General features: G+C 46.9%; 1 protein-coding gene across 1 annotated transcript in view; it reads right to left on the bottom strand.

The window, feature by feature from the left end:
* LOC121556646 (kinesin-like protein KIF1A) overlaps positions 1–25879 on the bottom strand; it is a 150303-nt gene that overhangs the window by 119263 nt on the left and 5161 nt on the right. Inside the window, 1 exon segment of the mRNA XM_045223583.1 lies at positions 18929–19119. Within this exon segment, the coding sequence (XP_045079518.1) occupies positions 18929–19034 (106 nt within the window). The 5' untranslated portion in view covers positions 19035–19119.

Genomic DNA, 25879 nt, shown 5'->3' with positions numbered 1-25879 from the left:
TCGACAGATTTTTCACCTAGTCAGCTCGGGGATTAGAACAAGCGACCTTTCGGTTACTGGCACAATGCTCTTAACCACTAAGCTACCTGCCGTATATCATGGGGTTATTACCAGCCAGAGTGAATGTGTCCCACATGTTAACCTATGGGCCCTGGTCAAAAGCAGTGCACTATAAAGGGAAAAAGGTACATTGGGGCCGCAAACACGGTATTCATCAGGCCGTGGTAGTCCTCTGTTCTCCCTACTACCTGGAGGTAGCTTTCAGCTAAGCCTCAGCAGGCAGCTAGCTACTAGATGCTCCACTCAGTCAACACAGGATGATCCTGTCAGGGGACTGACAGGATCATCCTCATCATTATGAAGGGAGGCAGCTACTAGGACTAGATACTCCCCTCAGCATCAGTACACCCTGAACCATACAGTACATCTACTAGGACTAGATACTCCCCTCAGCATCAGTACACCCTGAACCATACAGTACAGCTAGTAGGACTAGATACTCCCCTCAGCATCAGTACACCCTGAACCATACAGTACATCTACTAGGACTAGATACTCCCCTCAGCATCAGTACACCCTGAACCATACAGTACAGCTAGTAGGACTAGATACTCCCCTCAGCATCAGTACACCCTGAACCATACAGTACAGCTGACTCTAAGGTCTCTGACTCTAAGGAGGCTGACTCTAAGGTGTCTGACTCTAATGTGTCTGACTCTAAGGTGTCTGACTCTAAGGTGTCTGACTCTAAGGTGGCTGACTCTAAGGTGGCTGACTCTAAGGTCTGACTCTAAGGTCTGACTCTAAGGTGGCTGACTCTAAGGTCTCTAACTAAGGTGTCTGACTCTAAGGTGTCTGACTCTAAGGAGGCTGACTCTAAGGAGGCTGACTCTAAGGTGTCTGACTCTAATGTGGCTAACTCTAAGGTCTCTGACTCTAAGGTCTCTGACTCTAAGGTGTCTGACTCTAAGGTGGCTGACTCTAAGGTGGCTGACTCTAAGGTCTCTGACTCTAAGGTAGCTGACTCTAAGGTGACTGACTCTAAGGTCTGACTCTAACGTCTGACTCTAAGGAGGCTGACTCTAAGGAGGCTGACTCTAAGGTGGCTGACTCTAAGGTGTCTGACTCTAATGTGGCTGATTCTATAGTGTCTGACTCTAAGGTGTCTGACTCTAAGGTGGCTGACTCTAAGGTCTCTGACTCTACGGTGTCTGACTCTAAGGTGTCTGACTCTAAGGTGTCTGACTCTAAGGTCTCTGACTCTAAGGTGTCTGACTCTAAGGTGTCTGACTCTAATGTGTCTGACTCTAATGTGTCTGACTCTAAGGTGGCTGACTCTAAGCTGGCTGACTCTAAGGTCTCTAACTAAGGTGGCTGACTCTAACGTGTCTGACTCTAAGGTGTCTGACTCTAAGGTGTTTGACTATAAGGTGGCTGACTCTAAGGTGGCTGACTCTAAGGTCTCTGACTCTAAGGTCTCTGACTCTAAGGAGGCTGACTCTGAGGTGGCTGACTCTAAGGTCTGACTCCAATGTGGCTGACTCTAACGTGGCTGACTCTAAGGTGTCTGACTCTAAAGTGGCTGACTCTAAGATGTCTGACTCTTAGGTGTCTGACTCTAAGGTGGCTGACTCTAAGATGTCTGACTCTAAGGTGTCTGAATCTAAGGTGGCTGACTCTAAGGTGTCTGACTCTAAGGTGGCTGACTCTAAGGTGTCTGACTCTAAGGTGGCTGACTCTAAGGTCTCTGACTCTAAGGTGGCTGACTCTAATGTGTCTGACTCTAAGGTGTCTGACTCTAAGGTGTCTGACTCTAAGGTGGCTGACTCTAAGGTGGCTGACTCTAAGGTCTCTGACTCTAAGGTGTCTGACTCTAAGGTGGCTGACTCTAAGGTCTCTAACTAAGGTGGCTGACTCTAAGGTGGCTGACTCTAAGGTGACTGACTCTAAGGTGTCTGACTCTAAGGTGGCTGACTCTAAGGTCTGACTCTAAGGTCTGACTCTAAGGTGGCTGACTCTAAGGTCTCTAACTAAGGTTGCTGACTCTAAGGTGGCTGACTCTCAAGGTGACTGACTCTAAGGTGTCTGACTCTAAGGAGGCTGACTCTAAGGAGGCTGACTCTAAGGTGGCTGACTCTAAGGTGTCTGACTCTAATGTGGCTGACTCTAAGGTGTCTGACTCTAACGTGTCTGACTCTAAGGTGGCTGACTCTAAAGGTCTCTGACTCTACGGTGTCTGACTCTAAGGTGTCTGACTCTAATGTGTCTGACTCTAAGGTTTCTGACTCTAAGGTGGCTGACTCTAAGGTGTCTGACTCTAAGGTGGCTGACTCTAAGGTCTCTAACTAAGGTGGCTGACTCTAAGGTGGCTGACTCTAAGGTGACTGACTCTAAGGTGTCTGACTCTAAGGAGGCTGACTCTAAGGAGGCTGACTCTAAGGTGGCTGACTCTAAGGTCTGACTCTAAGGTCTGACTCTAAGGTGGCTGACTCTAAGGTCTCTAACTAAGGTTGCTGACTCTAAGGTGGCTGACTCTAAGGTAACTGACTCTAAGGTGTCTGACTCTAAGGAGGCTGACTCTAAGGAGGCTGACTCTAAGGTGGCTGACTCTAAGGTGTCTGACTCTAATGTGGCTGACTCTAAGGTGTCTGACTCTAAGGTGTCTGACTCTAAGGTGGCTGACTCTAAGGTCTCTGACTCTACGGTGTCTGACTCTAAGGTGTCTGACTCTAAGGTGTCTGACTCTAAGGTGTCTGACTCTAAGGTGGCTGACTCTAAGGTGTCTGACTCTAAGGTGGCTGACTCTAAGGTCTCTGACTCTAAGGTCTCTGACTCTAAGGTCTCTGACTCTAAGGTGTCTGACTCTAAGGTGTCTGACTTTAAGGTGGCTGACTCTAAGGTCTGACTCTAAGGTCTGACTCTAAGGTGGCTGACTCTAAGGACTCTAACTAAGGTGGCTGACTCTAAGGTGGCTGACTCTAAGGTGGCTGACTCTAAGGTCTGACTCTAAGGTCTGACTCTAAGGTGGCTGACTCTAAGGTGGCTGACTCTAAGGTCTCTGACTCTAAGGTGTCTGACTCTAAGGTGGCTGACTCTAAGGTCTCTAACTAAGGTTGCTGACTCTAAGGTGGCTGACTCTAAGGTGACTGACTCTAAGGTGTCTGACTCTAAGGAGGCTGACTCTAGGAGGCTGACTCTAAGGTGGCTGACTCTAAGGTCTGACTCTAAGGTCTGACTCTAAGGTGGCTGACTCTAAGGTCTCTAACTAAGGTTGCTGACTCTAAGGTGGCTGACTCTAAGGTGACTGACTCTAAGGTGTCTGACTCTAAGGAGGCTGACTCTAAGGAGGCTGACTCTAAGGTGGCTGACTCTAAGGTCTGACTCTAAGGTCTGACTCTAAGGTGGCTGACTCTAAGGTCTCTAACTAAGGTTGCTGACTCTAAGGTGGCTGACTCTAAGGTGACTGACTCTAAGGTGTCTGACTCTAAGGAGGCTGACTCTAAGGAGGCTGACTCTAAGGTGGCTGACTCTAAGGTGTCTGACTCTAATGTGGCTGACTCTAAGGTGTCTGACTCTAAGGTGTCTGACTCTAAGGTGGCTGACTCTAAGGTCTCTGACTCTACGGTGTCTGACTCTAAGGTGTCTGACTCTAAGGTGTCTGACTCTAAGGTGGCTGACTCTAAGGTGTCTGACTCTAAGGTGGCTGACTCTAAGGTCTCTGACTCTAAGGTCTCTGACTCTAAGGAGACTGACTCTAAGCTGGCTGACTCTAAGGTCTGACTCTAATGTGGCTGACTCTAACGTGGCTGACTCTAAGGTGTCTGACTCTAAGGTGTCTGACTCTAAGGTGTCTGACTTTAAGGTGGCTGACTCTAAGGTCTGACTCTAAGGTCTGACTCTAAGGTGGCTGACTCTAAGGACTCTAACTAAGGTGGCTGACTCTAAGGTGGCTGACTCTAAGGTGGCTGACTCTAAGGTCTGACTCTAAGGTCTGACTCTAAGGTGGCTGACTCTAAGGTCTCTAACTAAGGTTGCTAACTCTAAGGTGGCTGACTCTAAGGTGGCTGACTCTAAGGAGGATGACTCTAATGTGTCTGACTCTAAGGTGTCTGACTCTAAGGTGGCTGACTCTAAGGTGGCTGACTCTAAGGTCTCTGACTCTACGGTGTCTGACTCTAAGGTGTCTGACTTTAAGGTGGCTGACTCTAAGGTGGCTGACTCTAAGGTCTGACTCTAAGGTCTGACTCTAAGGTGGCTGACTCTAAGGACTCTAACTAAGGTGGCTGACTCTAAGGTGGCTGACTCTAAGGTCGCTGACTCTAAGGTAGCTGACTCCTAAGGTCTGACTCTAAGGTGTCTGACTCTAAGGTGGCTGACTCTAAGGTGGCTGACTCTAAGGTGGCTGACTCTAAGGTGGTTGACTCTAAGGTCTGACTCTAAGTTCTGACTCTAAGGTGGCTGACTCTAAGGTCTCTAACTAAGGTGGCTGACTCTAAGGTCTGACTCTAATGTGTCTGACTCTAAGGTGTCTGACTCTAAGGTGTCTGACTCTAAGGTGTCTGACTCTAAGGTGTCTGACTCTAAGGTGTCTGACTCTAAGGTGTCTGACTCTAAGGTGGTTGACTCTAAGGTGTCTGACTCTAAGGTGGCTGACTCTAAGGTCTCTGACTCTAAGGTGGTTGACTCTAAGGTGTCTGACTCTAAGGTCTCTGACTCTAAGGTGTCTGACTCTAAGGTGGCTGACTCTAAGGTCTCTGACTCTAAGGTGTCTGACTCTAAGGTCTCTGACTCTAGGTGGCTGACTCTAAGGTGGCTGACTCTAAGGTGACTGACTCTAAGGTGTCTGACTCTAAGGTGGCTGACTCTAAGGTCTGACTCTAAGGTCTGACTCTAAGGTGGCTGACTCTAAGGTCTCTAACTAAGGTTGCTGACTCTAAGGTGGCTGACTCTAAGGTGACTGACTCTAAGGTGTCTGACTCTAAGGAGGCTGACTCTAAGGAGGCTGACTCTAAGGTGGCTGACTCTAAGGTGTCTGACTCTAATGTGGCTGACTCTAAGGTGTCTGACTCTAACGTGTCTGACTCTAAGGTGGCTGACTCTAAGGTCTCTGACTCTACGGTGTCTGACTCTAAGGTGTCTGACTCTAAGGTGTCTGACTCTAAGGTTTCTGACTCTAAGGTGGCTGACTCTAAGGTGTCTGACTCTAAGGTGGCTGACTCTAAGGTCTCTAACTAAGGTGGCTGACTCTAAGGTGGCTGACTCTAAGGTGACTGACTCTAAGGTGTCTGACTCTAAGGAGGCTGACTCTAAGGAGGCTGACTCTAAGGTGGCTGACTCTAAGGTCTGACTCTAAGGTCTGACTCTAAGGTGGCTGACTCTAAGGTCTCTAAGTAAGGTTGCTGACTCTAAGGTGGCTGACTCTAAGGTAACTGACTCTAAGGTGTCTGACTCTAAGGAGGCTGACTCTAAGGAGGCTGACTCTAAGGTGGCTGACTCTAAGGTGTCTGACTCTAATGTGGCTGACTCTAAGGTGTCTGACTCTAAGGTGTCTGACTCTAAGGTGGCTGACTCTAAGGTCTCTGACTCTACGGTGTCTGACTCTAAGGTGTCTGACTCTAAGGTGTCTGACTCTAAGGTGTCTGACTCTCAAGGTGGCTGACTCTAAGGTGTCTGACTCTAAGGTGGCTGACTCTAAGGTCTCTGACTCTAAGGTCTCTGACTCTAAGGTCTCTGACTCTAGGGTGTCTGACTCTAAGGTGTCTGACTTTAAGGTGGCTGACTCTAAGGTCTGACTCTAAGGTCTGACTCTAAGGTGGCTGACTCTAAGGACTCTAACTAAGGTGGCTGACTCTAAGGTGGCTGACTCTAAGGTGGCTGACTCTAGGGTCTGACTCCTAAGGTCTGACTCTAAGGTGGCTGACTCTAAGGTGGCTGACTCTAAGGTCTCTGACTCTAAGGTGTCTGACTCTAAGGTGGCTGACTCTAAGGTCTCTAACTAAGGTTGCTGACTCTAAGGTGGCTGACTCTAAGGTGACTGACTCTAAGGTGTCTGACTCTAAGGAGGCTGACTCTAAGGAGGCTGACTCTAAGGTGGCTGACTCTAAGGTCTGACTCTAAGGTCTGACTCTAAGGTGGCTGACTCTAAGGTCTCTAACTAAGGTTGCTGACTCTAAGGTGGCTGACTCTAAGGTGACTGACTCTAAGGTGTCTGACTCTAAGGAGGCTGACTCTAAGGAGGCTGACTCTAAGGTGGCTGACTCTAAGGTCTGACTCCTAAGGTCTGACTCTAAGGTGGCTGACTCTAAGGTCTCTAACTAAGGTTGCTGACTCTAAGGTGGCTGACTCTAAGGTGACTGACTCTAAGGTGTCTGACTCTAAGGAGGCTGACTCTAAGGAGGCTGACTCTAAGGTGGCTGACTCTAAGGTGTCTGACTCTAATGTGGCTGACTCTAAGGTGTCTGACTCTAAGGTGTCTGACTCTAAGGTGGCTGACTCCTAAGGTCTCTGACTCTACGGTGTCTGACTCTAAGGTGTCTGACTCTAAGGTGTCTGACTCTCAAGGTGGCTGACTCTAAGGTGTCTGACTCTAAGGTGGCTGACTCTAAGGTCTCTGACTCTAAGGTCTCTGACTCTAAGGAGACTGACTCTAAGCTGGCTGACTCTAAGGTCTGACTCTAATGTGGCTGACTCTAAGGTGTCTGACTCTAAGGTGTCTGACTCTAAGGTGTCTGACTTTAAGGTGGCTGACTCTAAGGTCTGACTCTAAGGTCTGTCACTCTAAGGTGGCTGACTCTAAGGACTCTAACTAAGGTGGCTGACTCTAAGGTGGCTGACTCTAAGGTGGCTGACTCTAAGGTCTGACTCTAAGGTCTGACTCTAAGGTGGCTGACTCTAAGGTCTCTAACTAAGGTTGCTAACTCTAAGGTGGCTGACTCTAAGGTGGCTGACTCTAAGGAGGATGACTCTAATGTGTCTGACTCTAAGGTGTCTGACTCTAAGGTGGCTGACTCTAAGGTGGCTGACTCTAAGGTCTCTGACTCTACGGTGTCTGACTCTAAGGTGTCTGACTTTAAGGTGGCTGACTCTAAGGTGGCTGACTCTAAGGTCTGACTCTAAGGTCTGACTCTAAGGTGGCTGACTCTAAGGACTCTAACTAAGGTGGCTGACTCTAAGGTGGCTGACTCTAAGGTCGCTGACTCTAAGGTAGCTGACTCTAAGGTCTGACTCTAAGGTGTCTGACTCTAAGGTGGCTGACTCTAAGGTGGCTGACTCTAAGGTGGCTGACTCTAAGGTGGTTGACTCTAAGGTCTGACTCTAAGTTCTGACTCTAAGGTGGCTGACTCTAAGGTCTCTAACTAAGGTGGCTGACTCTAAGGTCTGACTCTAATGTGTCTGACTCTAAGGTGTCTGACTCTAAGGTGTCTGACTCTAAGGTGTCTGACTCTAAGGTGTCTGACTCTAAGGTGTCTGACTCCTAAGGTGTCTGACTCTAAGGTGGTTGACTCTAAGGTGTCTGACTCTAAGGTGGCTGACTCTAAGGTCTCTGACTCTAAGGTGGTTGACTCTAAGGTGTCTGACTCTAAGGTCTCTGACTCTAAGGTGTCTGACTCTAAGGTGGCTGACTCTAAGGTCTCTGACTCTAAGGTGGTTGACTCTAAGGTGTCTGACTCTAAGGTCTCTGACTCTAAGGTGGCTGACTCTAAGGTGTCTGACTCTAAGGTGTCTGACTCTAGGTGGCTGACTCTAAGGTCTCTGACTCTAGGTGGCTGACTCTAAGGTGTGATCCCATAGAGGCAAGTCAGCCTGCCCTGAGCAGTGTGTGTGTGTGTGTGTGTGTCTGTGTGTGTGTGTGTGTGTGTGTGTGTGTGTATTTATTATTCATGTTATTATCTTTCTATTATTTGTATTTGTATCTATGTATAGTTGTGAAGGACCCGTAAGCATTTCACTGTTAGTCTACACCTGTTGTTTATGAAGCATGTGACAAATACAATTTTGATTTGATTCGACACAATCTCCGACACAGCCTTGTTAACAGAAGGTCATAGTGTCCGTTTATGATGGAAACCCATGCTGTAATTCCCAGGTGTTGAGTTTATGGAGGAGGACAGGTCTCGGAGTGACGGGGTAATTAGACAGGTTATAATGACAAGCTAATTTCAGTTCAGATGGCAGGTGCTCTCCGTTCTTTACTGTCTGGTTATGGTGTGTGTGTGACGTGAGTGTGTGACGTGTGTTCCCTTTCATACAGAGGTGAAAGCAACGTGTGTTTACCATTTGACATCTTCCCATCATATCTCACAGTATGTCTCCTGTCCTATACATGACGCTTCCTGGTGCTTTTGTTGAAGTCTCACATACAGTGTTGTCTGGTAGTCCCATGTTTCAGCTTCTGGGCTCTATGTATCGAACCCTATCTAAAGACATTGCTAGCCACTCCGGCTGACTGTTGGTGATACTTTGTCAGTCAGACAGACACAGATGAGCAGAGAGAGAGAGAGAGAGAGAGAGAGAGACAGAGACAGAGACAGAGAGACAGAGACAGAGACAGAGAGAGAGAGGGAGAGAGAGAGAGAGAGAGAGAGAGAGAGACAGAGAGAGAGAGAGAGAGACAGAGAGAGACAGAGACAGAGACAGAGAGACAGAGACAGAGACAGAGAAGAGAGAGAGAGAGAGAGAGAGAGAGAGAGAGAGAGAGAGAGAGAGAGAGAGAGAGCAGAGAGAGAGAGAGACAGAGAGAGAGAGAGAGAGAGAGACAGAGAGAGAGAAGAGAGAGAGACAGAGACAGAGACAGAGACAGAGACAGAGAGAGAGAGAGAGAGCGAGAGAGAGAGGAGAGAGAGAGAGAGAGAGAGAGAGAGAGAGAGAGAGAGAGAGAGAGAGAGAGAGAGGACTTCTGGGTGTGTCAGCAGGCCTCACAGAAGGGATATAACCCCTCTAACAGTCACAGAGAGACAGGCCTGGTTGTGTACCCCCGGATAGAGAGGCTGGAGCAGAAATATATAACCCCCCTCATAGTCCCAGAGAAGCAAATAGACAGAGGCTCTGCCACTCACTCAGCTCGCTGCCATTCTTCTGCTTTGTGGGAACAAGGCCTACTGAACCAACTCTAGCCATCAAAGAACACAAAGCAGAGAGTGATGCACAAATTACCCCCTTCCCCTCTCTCTTCTACCTTCCTCCTCCCAGCCCCCTTCCCCTCTCTCTTCTACCTTCCTCCTTCCAGCCCCCTTCCCCTCTCTCTTCTACCTTCCTCCTTCCCAGCCCCCTTCCCCTCTCTCTTCTACCTTCCTCCTTCCAGCCCCCTTCCCCTCTCTCTCTCTCAACCTTCCTCTCTTCCAGCCCCCCTTCCCCTCTCTCTTCTACCTTCCTCCTTCCAGCCCCCTTCCCCTCTCTCTTCTACCTTCCCCCTTCCAGCCACCTTCCCCTCTCTCTTCTACCGTCCTCCTTCCAGCCCCCTTCCCCTCTCTCTTCTACCTTCCTCCTTCCAGCCCCCTTCCCCTCTCTCTCCTACCTTCCCCCTTCCAGCCCCCTTCCCCCTCTCTCTTCTACCTTCCTCCTTCCAGCCCCCTTCCCCTCTCTCTTCTACCTTCCTCCTTCCAGCCCCTTCCCCTCTCTCTTCTACCTTCCTCCTCCCAGCTCTCTCTCTCTCTCTCTCTCTCTCTCTCTCTCTCTCTCTCTCTCTCTCTCTCTCTCTCTCTCTCTCTCTCTCTCTCTCTCTCTCTCTCTCTATCTCTCTCTCTGTCTGTTTTTCTCTCTGTCTCTCTCTCTCCCCCTCACTGTCTCTCATTCCTTCCTCCCCTATTCCACCCCCCACCCCGTCCAGTCCAGTCTCACTGCTACCATGCATGAGGTTCTGTCATGACATCATCCTGCCTCCATTCAGACAGACAGACCCTACAGCCAAGCAGCCAACCCCATTGACTCAGTATGGACACAGAACAATATGCTAAGCTGCGTCCCAAATGCCACCCTATACCCTATGTATTGCACTACTTTTGACCAGGGCCCATAGGGAATAAAAGGTACCTAATAATAAGGGAATAGGCTTCCATTTGGGATGCAGACGGTGCCATTGAACCAGTCTGAACAGAGAACGATCTGTTGAGAGCCTCTAAATAGGGTAGCGGTATTGTGTTGGAGTGGGTTGCAAGACAAGGCTGGCACCAGGCACACAATGCTGTCCCATCAATGCTGTCCCATCAATGCTGGCCCATCAATGCTGGCCCATCAATGCTGGCCCATCAATGCTGTCCCGTCCAATAAAAGTACGTCTGAGGAGAAGGGTTTCAACTTTATAATGCTGCTGATTTTAAGGTAAACTTCACTGTAATGCAGTGACACTTAAATGGTTTAAGTTAAGTGGATGTGTTTTTGATGACATGGTACATTTCATTGTTGCTGTAAGTTACAGAGAGGAAGCATTAAACAGCTGTGACTGCACCCGGCTACATTCAGAGAAGGGGACAGAGAGATCGTCTTCTGAGATCAGATGGCACGGGCACAACAAACAGAATGTTCTCGCAGGTAATCTTGCGTTGAAAATCGATTATGTGCCCCGCTTGGTCCATCGAACTCCCCTGAACCCCCCATCTGTATTCTGTGCTGCAGAGGAGCTACTCAGACCGCACTGAAAGTGCGTCCCAAATGACACACTTTTTTCTTCCCCCTATAAAAAGCACTACTTTTGACCAGAGGCCTGTGGTAATAGTGATAGTAGTAGTAAGATGCCATTTGACACTGTCCAGCCTGAACAACAGGGCAATGCTTGTTGCTTTGGGTTAAAACTGACATCACGATACATTACAACAGTGGATTAAAGATAGAGAACTACACCATATGAGGATGTACACATTTAGCCTGGTCCCAGATATACACTACATATACAAAAGTATGTGGACACCCCTTCAAATTAGTGGATTCGCCTATTTCAGCCACACCCGTTGCTGACAGGTGTATCAAATCGAGCACGCAGCCATTCGATCTCCATAGATAAAACATTGGCAGTAGAATGGCCCTTGCTGAAGAGCTCGGTGACTTTCAACGTGAGCACCGTCATAGGATGCCACCTTTTCCAACAAGTCAGATCGTCAAATTTCTGCCCTGCTAGAGCTGCCCAGGTCAACTGTAAGTGCTGTTATTGTGAAGTGGAAACGTCTAGGAGCAACAACGGCTCAGCCGCGAAGTTGTAGGCCACACAAGCTCGCAGAATGGGACCGCAGAGTGCTGAAGCGTGTAGCATGTAAAAATTGTCTGTCCTCGGTAGCAACGCTCACTACCGAGTTCCAAGCTGCCTCTGGAAGCAACGTCAGCACAAGAACTGTTCATCTGGAGTTTCATGAAATGGGTTTCCATGGCCGAGCAGCCGCACACAAGCCTAAGATCACCATGCGCAATGCCAAGCGTCGGCTGGAGTGGTGTAAAGCTCACCGCCATTGGAATCTGGAGCAGTGGAAACGCCTTCTCTGAATCACGCTTCACCATCTGGCAGGCCGACGGACTAATCTGGGTTTGGCGGATGCCAGGAGAACGCAACCTGCCCCAATGCATAGTGCCAACTGTAAAGTTTGGTGGAGGAGGAATAATGGCTGTTTTTCATGGTTCGGGCTAGGCCCCTTAGTTCCAGTGAAGGGAAATCTTAATGCTACAGCATACAATTACATTCTAGACGATTCTGTGCTTCCAACTTTGTGGCAACAGTTTACGGAAGGCCCGTTGTTGTTTCAGCATGACAATGCCCCCGTGCATTAAGCGAGGTCCATACAGAAATGGTTTGTTGAGATCCGTGTGGAAGAACTTGACTGGCCTGCACAGAGCCCTTACCTCAACCCCTTTTAAACACCTTTGGGATGAATTGGAACGCCGACTGCGAGCCAGGCCTAATCGCCCAACATCAGTGCCCGACCTCCCTAATGCTCTTGTGGCTGAATGAAAGAAGTCTCCGCAGCAATGTTCCAACATCTAGTGGAAAGCCTTCCCAGAAGAGTGGAGGCTGTTATAGCAGCAAAGGGGGGGAACCAACTCCATATTAATGCCCATGATTTTGGAATGAGATGTTGGACGAGCAGGTGTCCACATACTGCTGGTCATGTAGTGTATTTGTGCAGTATACTGTATAGCAAATTCACAGGAGTTGCCACAGATCTGGGATCAGGAGTTGCCACAGATCTGGGATCAGGAGTTGCCACAGATCTGGGATCAGGCTGCAATAAATCCACTGTTCTGTGAGACACATACCACACATGTTATCCTGCCTTCTGGTAGCATAAGGAAATGACTGTTCCTTTTCAAGTAATTACCCTAGAAGCCAATCAGGACGTAGTGCCTGCAGACATACAAAGTCATGTGATGTGAAATAGTGGCATCAGCATCCGACTGTGTGTTGTGTTTGTGTCCCGCCTGAGTCCCTAAGAAGATATGCATCTAGACAAAGAAGATAACCACAGGAGGAATCCTACAGCACGAGGACATCACAAAGAAGATAACCACAGGAGGAATCCTACAGCACGAGGACATCACAAAGAAGATAACCACAGGAGGAATCCTTCAGTACGAGGACATCACAAAGTTACCCCTCCTTACGGTCATTACATTCCCGACCAGGGGACACTGATCTAAGGCTGCGTCCCAAACGCCTCCCTTTTCAACTACGGGCCCTGGTCAAAAGAAGAAGTGCACATAGAAAAGGAAAAAAAAGGTGCATTTAGGGACTCACCCTAACATTACAATAGTGCAGGTGGCAGTATTCAGTGTTCCCTTGGCAGAGATGGCCGTCACTCCCTCTCTCTACTGGTTATGCTGCAGAGACAGAGGCCAGTGCCATATGCCAGGGCCTATAGGGCTGGTCATAGCTACTGTAAGAAGGGCCTATAGGGCTGGTCATAGCTACTGTAAGAATGGCCTATAGGGCTGGTCATAGCTACTGTAAGAAGGGCCTATAGGGCTGGTCATAGCTACTGTAAGAATGGCCTATAGGGCTGGTCATAGCTACTGTAAGAAGGGCCTATAGGGCTGGTCATAGCTACTGTAAGAATGGCCTATAGGGCTGGTCATAGCTACTGTAAGAAGGGCCTATTGGGCTGGTCATAGCTACTGTGAGAAGGGCCTATAGGGCTGGTCATAGCTACTGTAAGAAGGGCCTATAGGGCTGGTCATAGCTACTGTAAGAAGGGCCTATAGGGCTGGTCATAGCTACTGTAAGAAGGGCCTATAGGGCTGGTCATAGCTACTGTAAGAAGGGCCCTTATGGCTGGTCTTAGCTACTGTAAGAATGGCCTATAGGGCTGGTCATAGCTACTGTAAGAAGGACCTAGAGGGCTGGTCATAGCTACTGTAAGAAGGGCCTATAGGGCTGGTCATAGCTACTGTAAGAAGGGCTTATAGGGGTGGGTCATAGCTACTGTAAGAAGGGCCTATAGGGCTGGTCATAGCTACTGTAAGAAGGGCCTATAGGGCTGGTCATAGCTACTGTAAGAAGGGCCTATAGGGCTGGTCATAGCTACTGTAAGAAGGGCCCTTATGGCTGGTCATAGCTACTGTAAGAATGGCCTATAGGGCTGGTCATAGCTACTGTAAGAAGGGCCTATAGGGCTGGTCTTAGCTACTGTAAGAATGGCCTATAGGGCTGGTCATAGCTACTGTAAGAAGGACCTAGAGGGCTGGTCATAGCTACTGTAAGAAGGGCCTATAGGGCTGGGCATAGCTACTGTAAGAAGGGCCTATAGGGCTGGTCATAGCTACTGTAAGAAGGGCCTATAGGGCTGGTCATAGCTACTGTAAGAAGGGCCTATAGGGCTGGTCATAGCTAATGTAAGAAGGGTCTATAGAGCTGGTCATAGCTACTGTAAGAAGGGCCTATTGGGCTGGTCATAGCTACTCTAAGAAGGGCCTAGAGGGCTGGTCATAGCTACTGTAAGAAGGGCCTATAGGGCTGGTCATAGCTACTGTAAGAAGGGCCTATAGGGCTGGTCATAGCTACTGTAAGAAGAGCCTATAGGGCTGGTCATAGCTACTGTAAGAAGGGCACTTATGGCTGGTCATAGCTACTGTAAGAATGGCCTATAGGGCTGGTCATAGCTACTGTAAGAAGGGCCTATAGGGCTGGTCATAGCTACTGTAAGAATGGCCTATAGGGCTGGTCATAGCTACTGTAAGAAGGGCCTATTGGGCTGGTCAAAGCTACTGTAAGAAGGGCCTATAGGGCTGGTCATAGCTACTGTAAGAAGGGCCTATAGGGCTGGTCATAGCTACTGTAAGAAGGGCCCATAGGGCTGGTCATAGCTACTGTAAGAAGGGCTTATAGGGGCGGGTCATAGCTACTGTAAGAAGGGCCTATAGGGCTAGTCATAGGGCTGGTCATACTGTAAGAAGGGCCTATAGGGCTGGTCATAGCTACTGTAAGAAGGGCCTATAGGGCTGGTCATAGCTACTGTAAGAAGGGCCTATAGGGCTGGTCATAGCTACTGTAAGAAGGGCCTATAGGGCTGGTCATAGCTACTGTAAGAAGGGCCTATAGGGCTGGTCATAGCTACTGTAAGAAGGGCCTATAGAGCTGGTCATAGCTACTGTAAGAAGGGCCTATAGGGCTAGTCATAGGGCTGGTCATACTGTAAGAAGGGCCTATAGGGCTGGTCATAGCTACTGTAAGAAGGGCCTATAGGGCTGGTCATAGCTACTGTAAGAAGGGCCTATAGGGCTGGTCATAGCTACTGTAAGAAGGGCCTATAGGGCTGGTCATAGCTACTGTAAGAAGGGTCTATAGGGCTGGTCATAGCTACTGTAAGAAGGGCCTATAGAGCTGGTCATAGCTACTGTAAGAAGGGCCTAGAGGGCTGGTCATAGCTACTGTAAGAAGAGCCTATAGGGCTGGTCATAGCTACTGTAAGGAGGGCCTATAGGGCTGGTCATAGCTACTGTAAGAAGGGCCTATAGGGCTGGTCATAGCTACTGTAAGAAGGGCCTATAGGGCTGGTCATAGCTACTGTAAATAGGGCCTATAGGGCTGGTCATAGCTACTGTAAGAATGGCCTATAGGGCTGGTCATAGCTACTGTAAGAAGGACCTAGAGGGATGGTCATAGCTACTGTAAGAAGGGCCTATAGGGCTGGTCATAGCTACTGTAAGAAGGGCCTATAGGGCTGGTCATAGCTACTGTAAGAATGGCCTATAGGGCTGGTCATAGCTACTGTAAGAAGGGCCTATAGGGCTGGTCATAGCTACTGTTAATAGGGCCCTTATGGCTGGTCATAGCTACTGTAAGAATGGCCTATAGGGCTGGTCATAGCTACTGTAAGAAGGGCCTATAGGGCTGGTCATAGCTACTGTAAGAAGGGCCTATAGGGCTGGTCATAGCTACTGTAAGAAGGGCCTATAGGGCTGGTCATAGCTACTGTAAGAAGGGCCTATAGGGCTGGTCATAGCTACTGTAAATAGGGCCCTTATGGCTGGTCATAGCTACTGTAAGAATGGCCTATAGGGCTGGTCATAGCTACTGTAAGAAGGGCCTATAGGGCTGGTCATAGCTACTGTAAGAAGGGCCCTTATGGCTGGTCATAGCTACTGTAAGAATGGCCTATAGGGCTGGTCATAGCTACTGTAAGAAGGGCCTATAGGGCTGGTCATAGCTACTGTAAGAAGGGCCTATAGGGCTGGTCATAGCTACTGTAAGAAGGGCCTATAGGGCTGGTCATAGCTACTGTAAGAGAGGGCCTATAGGGCTGGTCATAGCTACTGTAAATAGGGCCCTTATGGCTGGTCATAGCTACTGTAAGAATGGCCTATAGGGCTGGTCATAGCTACTGTAAGAAGGGCCTATAGGGCTGGTCATAGCTACTGTAAGAATGGCCTATAGGGCTGGTCATAGCTACTGTAAGAAGGACCTAGAGGGCTGGTCATAGCTACTGTAAGAAGGGCCTATAGGGCTGGTCATAGCTACTGTAAGAAGGGCCTATAGGGCTGGTCATAGCTACTGTAAGAAGGGCCTATAGGGCTGGTCATAGCTACTGTAAGAAGGGCCTATAGGGATGGTCATAGCTACTGTAAGAAGGGATCGGATTTTTTGACTTTGTTGCTGTGCCAGCTAGTGACCGCTCTGCAGAGCTGCCTCCAGAACGTTAACCTGCCTGTTCTGACTGGGTTGTCGTCAAGCCTCTCCTCCTCTCCTATTCTCACCCTGGGCTCTAACGTCGGCTGGTGGGAGGGGTGGAAACATTTGAGGGGTGTCCTTAAACACTTGTGCCAATATGCCAATTTCAGTCAGCGGAACTAGGTATTAGACTGATCCAAATCTGGTCGGTAACTGGATTGGTTATGTCTTTGATTTAGCCAGTAGCCTTATCACTACATCACCATGTTTCATTAAAATATCAACAGTCAACAGACATTCCCCTTTTTGATTTATATTGGACATGCTTTGTGTTCAGCTTCTGTGAAACGTTTGGACTCATTCCATGTGATGCCCATTGCATGGAAGGTGTCAGTGACCGTAGGAAGCCTGTTCAGGAACATCAAGTTATTTAATTAAGACTGCTTATTGTTTTTCATTGATCATTTTGTCAAAGAATGCATCTTCCATTTTCCTCTGTTGGACCCAACTGTCAAATCTCAGGAATTCCAATCTCTGTCCGTGGTGCTGAATCCACTTGTAGCTACATTTGCCTGTTTGTTTGTTTACCTTTCACATTGCAAAGTCACTACCGGCCGTATCAACAGCCATGGAGGGCTTTAGCTGTGTACATCTGGGAGCAGTACAACGGTGAGTGAACATTCGCCCTTTCTCTTTATATTGGACATTTTTCCAGCTCCTGTGAAAAGTTTGAATGTGCGTAAAATCCTCCATAGTCTACGTTGTCTTAAGCCTATTATTATCTGCCCACAGGGAGCAATTATGGTGTCTGTAACTGTATTTAGACATAGCTTATTTAAAACAAGTTGTTGTTTCGTTTTATTAGAATTTGATTTAGATTATTCACTGTCTTTTTAGGTCTTACCAATTGTGAATTTAGTCTTGCTTATTGACAGCGTTTGGAATGTCCATGGGTCAGACATAAAGCATTTTACAGTAGGCCTATATCAGTGTCAATGCTATGTTAACAATGCAATATATATATATATATATATATATATATATATATATATATATATATATATATATATATATATATACATATACAATATATAATTTGTTGAAACACAATCCAAAGGCTTTATCTCTTACACACCCTGACCTTTCCATAACACCTTTTCTCTACAGGTGTACGATTACATCAATTAACCCTATCGGTCTACCTAAATACCTGATGCTACAACGTTATGAAGCATATTGGTATGCAGCATAGAAACTACATTCTACAACGGGTTGGTCAAAACAAGCGTAGTGATTGGTTGAGATGCGTTCCAAGCCATACTAAAAAAAAAGCATTTAGCACGGGTAAACCTATGATGCAAAAAAATAGGCATCTTGTTTTCTGTCCCATCAGCCCAGACAGCCAATTAATGAACTTGATCTCCACTGTAAAAAGCATCTAGACATTATTTCCCCTTGCTTCTAGCCTAACAATTGGTTTGCGACAACGGGGGGGTTTGTACAAATGTTGCTGTCCGTCTCTCGACAATTGAAACATTGTTTCAATATTGAAATTCGATCTCCACTGTTGTTTCAAATGCCAGCATGGCAACGGAACATTTCGAACGAACGACTGGGCCGCGTCATATACCTGTGACCGCAGCACAGCCGTGCAAAAAAAAAAAAGGTTTGTTTACAATGACTATATTAAAACACACTGGGTAAGCGTCCGAAGTGTCACCCTATTCCCATGGGGCTCTAGTCAAAAGTAGTGCACTATACAGGGAGTAAGGGTCCCATTTGGGATGCAAACAACACCTATAGGTCCTGTTCTGTATGTCAACAATATGGGGGGACTTGGTTTTTGACTCCAGCCAGCCATGACATGAAGAAGGCTAGGGAACGTGTGGAGATGAGCTAAATTAGGCCACACGGTAAATATTTTAGGAAGGCTCATCAATTATTGACCGATGGCTTTACCTTACCGAACGGACTGGGATGTCAAGTCTCTCCAGTCTCCTCACCGCCATAGCTAAGACTTCTCTCCGTGACCTTGGATCCCAAGAAACCAGGCCAGGACATTCCACAAGAGAGAGGTGACTGACCAGCTAAATGCATCCAGACTCCAGCCATAATAAATCCCTCGAAAAGTAATCTGTTGTGATATGAATGTCTACTATACCAACAGAACCATCTCATGTTCAGGTTCTTTCTAGCCAAGCCATACCATGAACATGTATCCTTACAGTTTCCTAACTGTACAATGGTATAGCAGACATACATGCAAGCTGCTGTAGCATAGGCAATAATATTATACTGTTTGCAAATATATATAATTGTAAATTGCTTCCCTACAATAATTTTACTGTACAATTCTAACCATACGAAAACCAATCTATTAAAACAGAAAACCAGGCACAGTTCAACAACCACCCTCAAAGTAAAAATCACATTAACTACATTTAAATGAATGAGTAAAGTAAACCCCAAAATGAATGTCAGGTGAGATTTGTTCCTCTGTTCCGTAGATGACTGTCCAGTGGAAGGCTGGCTGGGTGCACTGTGGAGGCATAATAATGTGTGTGTGTGTGTTTGTGTGTGTGTGTGTGTGTGTGTGTGTGTGTGTGTGTGTGTGTGTAATATGGCTGGCTGAATACTGTGGAGTCATAGCATCAATACAAAATGGCTGCCTTCCAATGTGATTCAGTTTAGCATAACATCATATCTGCAAGTGAAAATGTAGGTATGAAATAATATTTAACAACAATGTTGTTACCGTAGTAATTACAGTGTTTTTACACAGTGTGGGTGTGTGTGTGTGTGTGGGTGTGTGCATGTGTGTGTGTGTGTGTGTGTGATACTCACTGGTTGTGTTTCCTGACATCTGGATGATGCATTTGCTGTCCTTCCCAATCTCTCTGGAGTTGAAGGGTCGGACTCGCACCGCCACCTTCACAGAGGCCCCGGCCATTGTGCGTCCTGCCTAGCACCGGCCTGCACGGAGTGCCTCTCAAAACGGGCCCAAATACAGGGTCTGGGAGATGGGGTAGCAACACCTGCAGAAGAAGAAGAGGAGTGAGACACAATTCAGGTCCCGCTTTATTTGAAGTGCATCTTATGAACGCTTTATAGAGCCTTCATGTAGACGTCGTAAGCACGACACAGATGCTTTCACAATTCATATTTACTGGTAGCTTTAGGTATTACCAGAGCCATATATTTAGAGATTTAGGACATTGAGGTTTCTGCATGGTGCATTTACATGGCGCCACATTCCATGGCAGCCATGTTAGCTCCTCACGGGCAATATTGACCAATAGCTGTTCTCTAGAATTTTCAGAATTTCAACAATGCTAAGTACAAGACTCCAAATCCTCGTCATTAATGGATAAATGGAATGCTCAAAGTTGCTTACATGGCGTCCATTTTAAAGGTTGGCCCAACTCTCTCTATATGTCCCTGGGTCCTGGGCATTGGTGGTATAAATGTCTTAGTTGTCGCTGTTTAAGGCAGGGGGCGGAACTTTGGTTTTAGAAGTGAGGGGGGGGGACATAATATTTTTGTATAAAAAAAAAAAGGTATCCAGTCGGATAAACACTCCAAACAGCCTACCAGAACGCTCGGAGGCGTTCGCATGGTCCTAAAGCAACACCGTCGCCTCGTTTTGTATCACATTCCAATGATAAAAGTGAGGGGGACAAAAAATGCAATTTCAGAATGTGGGGATGTCCCCCACCGTCCCCAGTGAAAGTTGCGCCCCTGGTTTAAGGTATCGATTTGATACAGTTATGACCTAATAATGCATAGTGTATATACCCTACAGTTGGTTTCTATTTCAATAAGTTCCCCACAGAATGAAATACAACAAAGCAACAATAAAAATGGTGTCCCCCATGAATGATGCAGTTACAGTGGGGAGAACAAGTATTTGATACACTGCCGATTTTGCAGGTTTTCCTACTTACAAAGCATGTAGAGGTCTGTAATTTTTATCATAGGTACACTTCAACTGTGAGAGACGGAATGTAATCCAGAAAAGCACATTGTATGATTTTTAAGTAATACATTTGCATTTTATTGCATGACATAAGTATTTGATCACCTACCAACCAGTAAGAATTCCGGCTCTCACAGACCTGTTAGTTTTTCTTTAAGAAGCCCTCCTGTTCTCCACTCATTACCTGTATTAACTGCACCTGTTTGAACTCGTTACCTGTATAAAAGACACCTGTCCACACACTCAATCAAACAGACTCCAACCTCTCCACAATGGCCAACACCAGAGAGCTGTGTAAGGACATCAGGGATACAATTGTAGACCTGCACAAGGCTGGGATGGGCTACAGGACAATAGGCAAGCAGCTTGGTGAGAAGGCAACAACTGTTGGCGCAATTATTAGAAAATGGAAGAAGTTCAAGATGACGTCAATCACCCTCGGTCTGGGGCTCCATGCAAGATCTCACCTCGTGGGGCATCAATGATCATGAAGAAGGTGAGGGATCAGCCCAGAACTACACAGCAGGACCTGGTCAATGACCTGAAGAGAGCTGGGACCACAGTCTCAAACAAAACCATTAGTAACACACTATGCCGTCATGGATTAAAATCCTGCAGCGCACACAAGGTCCCCCTGCTCAAGCCAGCGCATGTCCCGTCTGAAATTTGCCAATGACCATCTGGATGATCCAGAGGAGGAATGGGAGAAGGTCATGTGGTCTGGTGAGACAAAAATAGAGCTTTTTGGTCTAAACTCCACTCCACTGTGTGTGGAGGAAGAAGAAGGATGAGTACAACCCCAAGAACACCATCCCAACCGTGAAGCATGGAGGTGGAAACATCATTCTTTGGGGATGCTTTTCTGCAAAGGGGACTGGACGACTGCACCGTATTGAGGGGTGAATGGATGGGGCCATGTATCGCGAGATCTTGGCCAACAACCTCCTTCCCTCAGTATGAGCATTGAAGATGGGTCGTGGCTGGGTCTTCCAGCATGACAACGACCCGAAACACACAGCCAGGGTAACTAAGGAGTGGCTCCATAAGAAGCATCTCAAGGTCCTGGAGTGCCCTAGCCAGTCTCCAGACCTGAACCCAATAGAAAATCTTTGGAGGGAGCTGAAAGTCCGTATTGCCCAGCGACAGCCCCGAAACCTGAAGTATCTGGAGAAGGTCTGTATGGAGGAGTGGGCCAAAATCCCTGCTGCAGTGTGTGCAAACCTGGTCAAGACCTACAGGAAACGTATGATCTCTGTAATTGCAAACAAAGGTTTCTGTACCAAATATTAAGTTCTGCTTTTCTGATGTATCAAATACTTATGTCATGCAATAAAATGCAAATTAATTACTTAAAAATCATATAATGTGATTTTCTGGATTTTTGTTTTAGATTCCCTCTCACAGTTGAAGTGTACCTATGATTAAAAAAATTACAGACCTCTACATGCTTTGTAAGTAGGAAAACCTGCAAAATCGGCAGTGTATCAAATACTTGTTCTCCCCACTGTACCTCTGGTTCATTCAGCCATCCCTATGGGAAATAATAGGGTTTTGGAAGGAAGGCTGAAAATAAGGTCGGAGGTTAACACTTAGGAAATCTTATATAAATAAATAATATGCCATTTAGCAGACGCTTTTATCCAAAGCGACTTACAGTCATGCGTGCATACATTTTTTTGTGTATGGGTGGTCCCGGGGATCGAACCCACTACCTTGGCGTTACAAGCGCCGTGCTCTACAAGCTGAGCTACAGAGGACCACATGTTCTATGAGATAATAGCAGTCAGTTAACATGACCTTTACGTGATTAATGTTTTAAAATGCACAAATAAAGACGTTAGCTGATGAAGATGATCTCATAGAACAAAACGTATAAGATTTCCTAAGCCTGTGTTTACCACAGACCACATTTTCCTCGTAGGCTTTCTCCAACGGACCATGGCGGAGTTAGTGCCTACAGAAAGACGCGTGACTATTCTAGCCAATGAGAGGGCAGATACGGGTGTGAACAACAGGCACGACTCCGATATGAAGTATTTTTTCATAAAGTTGCCGGGATGTCACGTGTCCCACTTACCAGTACATTTGTAGCAACCTAAGAACTACGAAACGTATATATTCGATCAAATAAGTCACACACAGCAAATAAGCCATACAAATGTTTGCTAACCAAATTCGACACTCCATACAAAATCTCCTCACTTTGTGAGTAAATATATTACAATAAAAAAAACGCCACCTGCTGGAGAAGACCCATTTATCTCCCTCGCTGCGTCTCTTCCTCTCTGGTGTGACTCACAGATGTCAGTTAATCACTATAAGCGCCCCCCCCTTGGGCCAATCAGTGTCATTTTGTAAATGCCGGATCTCTATGGCAAAGACGCACCCTTCACCCAAGTTTAATCAAAATAGGGCAGGTGCTGTCTGAGATGTCGTGTGTGACTAGAACGGACATACGAACGGAGGACGGTGACCAATCCATCGACAACAAAGTAAGTATTAAGTATTATGTAGTGTCTCTATGATGTGTTGACCGCTAACCCGCCAGGCCTGTCCCCCAAATGGACTATTCCCTATTTAGTGCACTACGTTTGACACATCCCAGATCAAAGAGCCCTTCTGCTGTGTATCTATTAAGATAAACAGAAGTGGGGATATTGATTCAGGAAGCCCCTCTATTGGAAGCATAATGCTCATAAATTACATTAGTTCAGCTTTAGGATAAGATGTTAGCTAAGATCTGAGATCACTAAGCTGTAGACTAACCCCCCCTCTGTCCATCCATATCACTATGGCAACCTAGTCCTCCGAGAGTCATCAAGCACTCGGAAATCTATAATCTAATTTAAGGGAGATGACACTGAACTGTAAAACAGCAGAGAGAGAGAGAGAGAGAGCGAGAGCGAGAGAGAGAGAGAGAGTGAGAGAGAAAGAGAGAGAGAGAGAGAGAGTGAGAGAGAAGGAGGAGAGAGATGTACAGAAGAGACATGGTGGCAACTGGACCTGTCTAATCTCGAAGAAACAAATCTCGCGTGAGTTGGACAAGTACTTGATTTGTGTTTATGTTAACAGTCAGTCACGACAGACTAGGACCTGTCATTCAATTAAATTAATCTGTGTACAAACAAGGCCTCACATCCCCTGGTCCAGACCAGTAGCAGCGGGCTACAATAGAGGATGCCTGACTGTGTGGCTGGCTGTCTCATGAAAGGAGCGTGCATGGTCAGCTCCAGTGGAGGGGAGATGAAACCTAGCCTGGCGGCAACAATGGAAGTGCAGCCACAGCTGAATGACAGGCCGCTTCCTAGGATTACCCTGACTGGCCCAATAACACAGAGTCATCCCAGTCAGCCAGTCAGCCAGTCAGTCAATCAGTCAATCAGTCAGTCAATCAGTCAGCCAGTCAGCCAGTCAGTCAATCAGTCAGTCAATCAGTCAATCAGTCAGTCAGTCAATCAGTCAGTCAGCCAGTCAATCAGTCAGTCAGCCAGTCAGTCAATCAGTCAATCAGTCAGTCAATCAGTCAATCAGTCAGTCAGTCAATCAGTCAGTCAGCCAGTCAATCAGTCAGTCAGCCAGTCAATCAGTCAGCCAGTCAATCAGTCAGTCAGCCAGTCAGTCAATCAGTCAATCAGTCAGCCAGTCAGTCAGTCAGTCAATCAGTCAATCAGTCAGCCAGTCAATCAGTCAGCCAGTCAGTCAGTCAGTCACTCAACAAACCCAAGGTTACTGCCGGGCTCATTTAAAAAGAGACCTGGGTCTCAATGTGACTCCGTTTTAAAATAAAGAAATACTTTTTTTTACTTTTTTTTTTACAAAAAAACTACAGACATCAGACCAGTCTGTCATTCACTCTGTCAGTCTGTCTGTCAGTCTGTCAGTCAGTCAGTCATTCAGTCTGTCAGTCTGTCAGTCTGTCAGTCTGTCAGTCAGTCTGTCAGTCAGTCTGTCAGTCTGTCAGTCAGTCTGTTAGTCTGTCAGTCTGTCAGTCTGTCAGTCAGTCAGTCAGTCTGTCATTCAGTCTGTCAGTCTGTCAGTCTGTCAGTCTGTCAGTCAGTCAGTCTGTCAGTCTGTCAGTCAGTCAGTCAGTCAGTCAGTCTGTCAGTCTGTCAGTCAGTCTGTCAGTCAGTCTGTCAGTCTGTCAGTCAGTCTGTCAGTCAGTCTGTCAGTCAGTCTGTCAGTCAGTCTGTCAGTCAGTCAGTCAGTCTGTCAGTCAGTCAGTCAGTCTGTCATTCAGTCTGTCAGTCTGTCAGTCTGTCAGTCAGTCAGTCTGTCAGTCAGTCTGTCAGTCTGTCAGTCAGTCTGTCAGTCAGTCTGTCAGTCAGTCTGTCAGTCAGTCAGTCAGTCAGTCAGTCGTCAGTCAGTCTGTCAGTCTGTCAGTCAGTCAGTCAGTCAGTCTGTCAGTCAGTCAGTCAGTCTGTCAGTCTGTCAGTCTGTCAGTATGTCAGTCAGTCAGTCAGTCAGTCTGTCATTCAGTCTGTCAGTCTGTCAGTCTGTCAGTCTGTCAGTCAGTCAGTCAGTCAGTCTGTCATTCAGTCTGTCAGTCTGTCAGTCTGTCAGTCAGTCAGTCTGTCAGTCAGTCTGTCAGTCTGTCAGTCAGTCAGTCAGTCTGTCAGTCTGTCAGTCAGTCAGTCAGTCAGTCAGTCTGTCAGTCTGTCAGTCAGTCAGTCAGTCTGTCAGTCAGTCTGTCAGTCTGTCAGTCAGTCAGTCAGTCTGTCAGTCTGTCATTCACAACACAACAAGCATAGACTGGATCAGGGTTCAAGACTGGGAGAATGCAGGAGCTATAGGAGTACAATTACTAGAATGATTGGATGAGGATAGATATGATTTAATCATATTTCTACAGCAATTAGATAGCAATTAAATATCAATTAGTTGCATACAGTATGATTACATGCTCAGTTGTTGTTGTAAGGGGACAGATTCCATTTTGACACGTGCTCCATTTGAGATGTGTCTGTGTGCTGTCAAAGTCAATTTACAAACCTTTGAAAGTCATTACATATTTGGGTAGTAAACAATAATTCAGAAGCCTCACTTTTTTTGCATCATTAACATGTTTTTTTTTTTTTTGAAACTATGACAAAATATCAGAAACGATGCAAGGATCTGACATATAGAATTACAAGCACAAGAATAATATGCCTCTAGCATATTGATGGAACACTGATGGCTGATGGGTAGAAACTGCTCTTGTCACACCAGACCAGGGTGTATTTCCTTTATCCTCATTGGCTAATGGCCACAAAGGCCCAAAGGCCAATAGGGTGCATTGAATAGGTTTACTAATAAGGGCATACACATCCTTCAAGATACACTATATATACAAAAGTATGTGGACACCCCTTCCAATGAGTGGATTCAGCTATTTCAGCCACACCCGTTGCTGACAGGTGTATAAAATCGAGCACACCGCCATGCAATCTCCAGAGACAAACATTGGCAGTAGAATGGCCCTTGCTGAAGAGCTCAGTGACTTTCAACGCGGCAACGTCATAGGATGCCACCTTTCCAACAAGTCAGTTCGTCAAATGTCTGCCCTGCTAGAGCTGCCCCGGTCAACTGTAAGTGCTGTTATTGTGAAGTGGAAACGTCTAGGAGCAACAACGGCTCAGCTTTACAGAACGGGACCGGCGAGTAATGAAGCGTGTAGCGTGTAAAAATCGTCTGTCCTCGGTTGCAACACTCACTACCTAGTTCCAAACTGCCTCTGGAAGCAACGTCAGCACAAGAACTGTTCATCTGGAGTTTCATGAAATGGGTTTCCATGGCCGAGCAGCCGCACACAAGCCTAAGATCACTATGCGCAATGACAA

The sequence above is a fragment of the Coregonus clupeaformis genome, chromosome 11 (assembly GCF_020615455.1).
Source record: "Coregonus clupeaformis isolate EN_2021a chromosome 11, ASM2061545v1, whole genome shotgun sequence".
In the NCBI taxonomy this organism is placed as follows: domain Eukaryota; kingdom Metazoa; phylum Chordata; class Actinopteri; order Salmoniformes; family Salmonidae; genus Coregonus; species Coregonus clupeaformis.
This window is presented reverse-complemented; position numbering and strand designations above follow the sequence as displayed.